This window comes from Saccoglossus kowalevskii, chromosome 4, assembly GCF_978046115.1.
Source record: "Saccoglossus kowalevskii chromosome 4, keSacKowa6.1, whole genome shotgun sequence".
In the NCBI taxonomy this organism is placed as follows: domain Eukaryota; kingdom Metazoa; phylum Hemichordata; class Enteropneusta; family Harrimaniidae; genus Saccoglossus; species Saccoglossus kowalevskii.
The window spans coordinates 24866916-24874649 of NC_140644.1; the positions used below are offsets into that span (position 1 = coordinate 24866916).

The following is a 7734-nucleotide window of genomic DNA, read 5'->3' on the forward strand; positions in this document are numbered from 1 at the left end:
AATGTCAAAAGACAAGGTGACTCATGGTCATATTGACATGGAATTCATCGCTTGCAAAAACAGACATTCTGACATTTTAAAAACAATACCACGGCAAAATTCAAAACACTTATGCATATCCCATGACCATCTAAGCTCCCCTGCGATTAAAATAAAGCAGAACAATTCCACACACACCACTCACCACACAACTTGTGATAGTGGAAAAGTTTCAATTAACCTCAGCTCAAAATCTGACGTATACTTTGCAGATCACAACACATTCAAGATTATTGCTTAAGCCAGATGTTGATGAATTAGCAATGGAAATGAAGCTTGAAAAAAAAACATTACGTCAAAATACATTGTTTTTGAAGGCATTTGAGATGGAACATCAATTCTCAAAGAGAATCCAGTAAGTTTTTTTTTCATAAATTCTCTTCGTAAAGTAAAAATGTTTATATGGAAAATTACGTACTAATAATCACCTAATTTTATTTCACAGAGAGTACTTCAAAGAAAATATTGAGAGAGAAACGCTTTTAATAGTACAGTGTGAAAGTGCAAATAAGAATAGTAATCTGATTGAATGTGCTAGACATATAGTGCAAGTAGAGCGATCCCAGGTTATTAAAAATAGAACTACAATTGATGGACATCCAAAGCACGTCGCATTTATTATTCAGGTGGCCAGAACAACTGATGACTTTTTTCATGGTGTGCAAGGTATGTAATATAAAACGTCACACATTCTGCAGTTATCCGTGGTAGGTAATACATAAGCTATTTTCACTATAGATAAGATAAGGAGGTGGTATAACATTGCACTGTTTTGCATCGATGCTGAAACTTGTGTAACATTTGATCAAAGTTGATGGACTTGAATTGATTGAATGTTTAATCTGCTGTTTTGTGGATGGTGGCAATGTCAGATACAAATAATTCAGATATACGAAATTAAAACACATATATTACATATATGTGAAACTAAAATGCACCTTGCTAAAACGAGTAAATGAGTAGAAAATGTAATATTTGATAAAAATGGATTGGAATTTCAGTATGGTTATCCTTAGATTATCTGAGATGATTCAAGCAATCCCAATATGGCTAATACGCCACGTGACATATATATGAGAAACAGCGGTTTTTACATGGCGTATATGCAGACACTTCATCAGCCACACATATATTAAAATGAATTACGCATTACATGCCAAATGTTGTTTAATTGTAATTATGCAAATGTACCAGATGATGAGACTGAAGTAGCTTTGAATTTCACTATTACAAAAATTCACTAGTCTAAGACTGATAAACAGTCACTAGATTGATATTGGTCCTCATACTCATTAAGATATATTTGACCAGCATTTACTTCACAAATTGGTGCCTTTATTATTCTTTCCATGATCATGATTAGTGAATCATAAAATAGTATTTAGAAATTTCAAGATTCTGTCAATAACTTAATTAGAACATTATATCGTACAAGTTAACAAACGTATTAACTGTTTGAACATATTTTTGACATACATTTCCACAGGCGGCAAATGGCTCTCAATTCACATTGATGAACTAAGACCTCCTCAAGCGTTTTCTCCAGATATCACCATTTACAATAACCAATCGATTAGTGATATATTTGGTAGCGATGTCCAACCTTCTGTGATTGAAACGAGGGAAGATGAAGGAGACATATCAACCTCTCCAACAGAAGGTGATGTGATTGAAAAGAGAAAAGATGAAAAAAAAGGTGATGAGAAACTGTTTTTTGTTTGTATAAATTAACTATTTGAATAACATGCTGACATCTACAAAATAACCATTACTATGCTCATTATTAGATACACGACTATTTGCTACTGACAGAGATGCACCATTGATTAATGGATCTGATCTTCTAAAAAGCTGCATTCATGGTGCTACAGCGATGATAGAAAGTGATGGTACAAGGAGAAAGCAACAACGTGTTTCTATTTTACTTGAACTCTATAAGAATATTGATATCGAGAATTGTGGTGAGTTTGGTTATTTTTAACCTAAATAAATTAATAGATTAATCTAACCAATTTCCATGAATTGACATAGTATTTAGTGTTGTTTCCAATTTTGTGACTTAACATTATTTTGTATTTAGTGATTTTTTTTGCAATTAATTTACTCTGTTAAGAATGGAGCGATACGCATATATTAAAAATATGTGTTCATGAACACAGACATTTAAAGCACTTAAATGTGTTGTATGATCATTTTTACTTTTAATGACAGAAATATTGAGATTTACTGATGTATTGAAAAGGCGACTGTTTCTACTGTTACAAGAGAAAGATGAAAAAAGTAGCATATTTGCAAACAAGTGGTTGTGTAGAGAAGCAATGTGTTTAGATAACCTACAGGTCAATGGTACATTCAGGTAAGATTATCTAATAGTTTAATGTTACATGTATTATTAGTCTCTATTCAGACACCGTCCAAAAACGGGGACTATTAACTGTACACAAAGAAAATACATCATATCCTGTAGATTTGGTGGCCATGTTGATGCTCGGAGATGATCATACATATTGAGTCACAGGTGCACATCATTTTATTTTACAGATTTATTTAATCTTAGTACATAGATAGTATAAATGAAGATACATCAGCATCATTTTTTAAAGCTCCATTGATATTGAAAATGACCGAGCATCATTTTTTTAAGCTGTGGAGCTCATTGGTCAAAAATGATTTTTTCAACAACTGCTTGTCAGATTGCATTGAAATTTGACATGAATGTTCTTGACATGAATTAGATTCTGACTGACTAATTTCATGAGACCATGTGCAGGTGTCTATTTTTATTAGTAAATATTTTATGTTTTTTTTTTTAATATTTTTTTTTAATTCTGCTCCAAAACCAACTGCCAGATTGGTTTGCGGTTCTTAATGTAGATACGTGGACGGGTCCCTTTTCAAATTTGTTTATTTTGTAAAAATATCTTTTTATATTTTCTCAAAGTTATGAATTTTGGGTGAAAACTTTTTCCCATTTTCCTATACGTTATATATAGGATATATATGAAACTTGGACTTTAATAAATAAGTGTATTGTTGGCACGGAACTACCTGGACCAATGTCTTTCAATGTTAATTTCAGGTCAAGGTCATTTCAATGTTTATACGTTTGCTGCTATTGGACAACTGTAACAGTTGTTTTTTGCTCAGTTTTGCATATTTTTTTACTTCTTCTCCTAAACCGCCTACCAGATTGCTTTGAGATTCATAATTGTTTGTTCATTTGGCGAAGATACAAAATGTATCTCTATTTTTGTGAAATTTATGATTATTTTTTTCTATTTTTCCATTTTCCCATACGTAATATATGAACTGTGTAAAATGCATGGACTGTAATAGACAAATGTATCTGAACTGCCATGGCCAATTTCAAGGTTCCCCTCGATCTCCAGGGTTACACGGTCACATGTTCATTGTGTGTGTAGATGGGCTGTGTACTATTGCACTTCAGAAAGACCCCACCAAATCTTTATAATAATAATAGTTTATCACACAACTGTAATCTGCTGCGGATACAGTAAGGTAAAAATAATGTAAAATAATTCAACTAAAAATAACTACACATTTAAAAGGTCTAATAATTACAAAAAAAATCAGAAAATAACAATACAGTAAATAAATCCAAGTAAAGGTTCTCCTTGCCGGGGGGTTTACACAGGCGGTGCTTTGTTAATGGTGTTGTTAAGATATAGTGAAAGAGCAATGTTATTTGTCATAATTTTTAAGAACATTACGTCTTTGTTCTTTTCACTTGAGGTGATTTTGCAGTTTTTCAGGAGGATGAGTTTAGCTGCTCCTTCCAAGATTGTGTGTATTGGTCTCTTAATTTCACTTTCATGATGTTTTATAACTGGCTAATATTATCTACATTGTGCTGTTCTCTTACTTCCTCCAGTTCCTCGTGACCAATAATATTTTCAATTTGTTTTATCCACTTTGATTTAATTGCTTTGTTTTCATTTAATGCACATTTTAGAATATTATTGTCAGCAAACATGCTAAGTCTATAACTAATATATATAGTTATTTTTATTCTAATTGGAAATCATTCTACTTAACTCTGCTTTTACATCAATAGTTGATGTCAGTTTACTGACACCAAGTAAAAAGCGGTAAAACTGACTACCCACTTGCTCTAACATAGTGTTGTTATTTGATATCTCATCACACCAAGGGTATTTCAAGGTCATGTGCTCATTGCTTGTGAGGAGCTAATGCTGAGAAACAACACTAGAGACCAGTCTTGGCTGAGAGCAGAATGGGTGTGAGCCATGGTCAAGCACCGTCGCCGAAACCTACTCCGCAATGTAAGTCACAGATTTGATTCACATCACGGAGAGATTAGCATGGTACTTGATCGAGGCCAGTCAACAATTTCCAGGTTCATTTATACCGATTCCTCGGCTTGCTTGTCGCTGTGCCATTCCCGTCCATCTCATAACTTGGGGGGTTGTCATTGCAGTACATGCGGACACCACTCGATTAGCATTCTGCCATTCTTCATAAATAGCATCAAATATGCAACTCTGTGCACGGAAATGGTATTCGCAACGATGGTCGGGTTGACTGGCCTCAATCAAGTACCATGCTAATCTCTCTGTGATGTGAATCAAATCTGCAACTCACATCACAGACCAGGTTTCGGCGATGACGCTTGACCATGACTCACACCCCTTCTGCTTTCAGCCAAGACTGGGTCTCTAGTGTTGTGTCTTAGCATTAATAGCATGATTATGCGTCAGCATAGTCTGTGTTATTGCTAGGCAACGACGCCTCAGTCTTAACAATCCCTAACACATGACTTATGCAACGCATGCCAGTCATAATCCCCTGCATATGACATCAACGTGTGCCCCCATTCATAGGCATGTGACCTTCCATCTCGTGCACGCCCCACCCGTGCTATTTCCATTCACATGCATATTCTAAGCCCATACTCTCGTGATGGTCATTTGCCTAGTCCTACTTGCCATGCAATCGTCAAGCTTTCCTGTATCCTGCTTCGCCTTAGCATAGTCATTCGAAGTTCAGCAAGCGACCTGAACCTGTCTCCAAGCTATGTGGTCATTGCAAGTGAGGATTTAGTATGTGATAATAATACAATAACAAGTTTCTACTATGGTGCCACACTTTATCAACATCACTCCACGTTTCCAACTCGCAGTCAACAATTACAGCAGAGCTTTTCGATCACAAGGATGCTTGTTTTGTAATTCAATTTGACCGGCCAACGGTCCATTTTGATGAAAAAGTGCTAAAAAAAACATCAATTTTAATTTAAAAGAAACCATTCCAAACCATTCATATAGCATCTAAGTTTGAGTATGCTTGTATTAGTTTATTGCATGTTGTGCTATACTCAGTATTACAAGTAATTTGAAGTCGAGTAGGTTTAATTTTCATTTGTTCCTTGAACATGCTTGAGCTGTGCAAAATGGGTACAAAGACGACATAATAGGACATACACTTACTGGGCTATCAAAGGCAATTTCCCTGATGCACTGTTTCAATATGCTAAAGCCATTTTATGAATGTTATCCTTGGACGATTGGTGCCCCTTAATTCCAAAGTAAGGTTATGTTATGCACTAATATACATGTACATTTATTTATCATTTTAGTTCAAACTACATTTGAAAATGACAATCATTTCTCAGTCATGGTTAATTTATTCACATTTGGTTTTAATATTACTATGATTTTTGGTGCATATCTGAATTGTAATTTAATTCACAAATCTGACTGTTGACCATGTTTTATTTTTATACTTTTTGTTCAAAAAATTTCTGTATTGAATAGTATCGAAAAACTCAGAATCTGCAAACGTTGATGAACTAGACTACAGAGATGACTCAAGAAGATGCTTTCTGTGGTGAACTATTGACACCTTGGTGATTTCTGCACTATCATGGCAGTTCATGTATTTGCAGCCATTTTGTTTTTGAAATTTTGTTTCAAAGATGGCTAACTGGTGGACATCTTGCTTTTTGACCATATATATCTCCAAGGCATAGGAACCATTTTCATTCATATTTGGCACATACATCATACATATGTTCATGTCAATAATGATTTGTTTCATGTTTCGTATCTCTGTACATGAGCCTGGATATGTAAAATTCTGTTTGGATGCACAAATTGCATGAATAGCATATCCTGTTTAATTTCTGACCATATATTTCGATTTTAGAAGAGTCATTTCATACATTTAATTTCTATTGATACTGTACCAGTCAATTATTCAATCTAAATTATTAACTATTCTTTTTGTTCGAATAACATGATTCTAACGGGGCCTATGTTATTAACAACGAACTGTTATATTTAAGAAATGAGCCTATAATACTTTTGCCAACCATGTGTAATCTTATGACAAACGCGAACATTTATTAGACAAATGATGTTTTTAGATGACGAGTTTCACTGACATCAGGGTTTTACTGACAGTTTGATGGTCCTTCATGACATCATCACATATTTAAGTAAGTAGGTCCATTCCGTAATTAAAATATGTGTTTCATACAAGTCTTGTATTTTAAAATTAATTAACTATTTGACAGACGTACTGTGTGGCAGCGATTGAGAGCGACTGTGACTCCAATTCTCGGTGAAGTCATTGCATTTGTAGACAGGAACCACAACTTAGACCTAATAAAAGCATCTACAAGAAGATCCTGGAAAAGTACTCTCTGGTTGCAGATTTTTGCCAACCCTAAGCTGTCAGTGATTAAGTATGACTCTTTCCTGTCACCAGTGACGAATAAACCACGAATTACTATTCCAGTAATGTCATCCAAAAATAAAGGGAAATGTGTGAAATATAACTGTCCATTCTTCTTGATCATCAAAGACAACATGGACAGTCTACTACACAGTGCTCATAAATTTAAAGGTAATCATGTTTCAAATTAATACATCTTCTCAGCTGAATATCTATAATAATAGGAGAAAATGACGGTTAGCAAAAAAGTAAATATTTGTTGCCAAACAACAGTATTTGTACAAGAAATGACAAAATTCTAGTCATCCATGTCTCTTTTGCATGTACTTCTTCCATGCATTTCATGATTATAATAGTAGTCTTGTAATATATTTTACTCAAATTGTTGCTAGCTAAAATGATTAAACACTAACTTGTTGTAGACATGTACATTGAAATCATGCCTGGTGGGTGATATTCTCTATAGTAAGTCTTCATCATGTGAGATATAAAAAGTCTACGGTTTAATAACAATCTCAGGATTCTTCTATTTGATCCTAGTAGTGGCCATACTGAAGTACAAATCAGAAACTACAAGACGTTGTTACACCAGTTATACTAAGTATTGTGTATGACAACTGATTTTGTAGATTGATAACATACCTGAAGTGATTTCTCCCATCTTCATAATTTGTTCATATTCTAATTTTGTTTTGTTCCCTTATGAGTTCAGGTTCAGATGAGCCGAGCGTTAATCGAGCATTCCAAAGTTTGTTGGATGATTCCGATTTAGCATCTTTAGTAATGAACGTTGATGCTGAACATCACATAGAATTAGTCGAATGCTACCTAGAAGACTTTTCACGAACTATATCCAAAAGACTAATATCAGACAAACTTCATGCTGAATATGTGGTATGTAGGCTTAAGCATGTACTTCAGTTATTTTGTCGGCTCAGCTCTTACTATGTTACTACTATTTATCTTTGTACAGGTTGG

At 34.2% G+C, this 7734-nt stretch overlaps 1 protein-coding gene and 1 long non-coding RNA gene across 2 annotated transcripts; both read left to right on the forward strand.

Annotated features, from left to right (window-relative positions):
• The first annotated feature begins 538 nt into the window (after positions 1–538).
• On the forward strand, positions 539–1722 carry LOC146747218 (uncharacterized). The gene is made up of 2 exons (XR_014929188.1): positions 539–705; positions 1526–1722. It is a non-coding gene; the product is annotated as an uncharacterized LOC146747218 (long non-coding RNA).
• A 108-nt stretch (positions 1723–1830) lies between these two features.
• LOC102809917 (E3 ubiquitin-protein ligase rnf213-alpha-like) lies at positions 1831–6947 on the forward strand. The gene is made up of 3 exons (XM_085498341.1): positions 1831–2000; positions 2251–2395; positions 6596–6947. The coding sequence occupies exons 1-3, from the start codon at positions 1913–1915 to the stop codon at positions 6945–6947; spliced, it is 585 nt and encodes a 194-aa protein (XP_085354467.1). The 5' UTR covers positions 1831–1912.
• Positions 6948–7734: the final 787 nt, after the last annotated feature.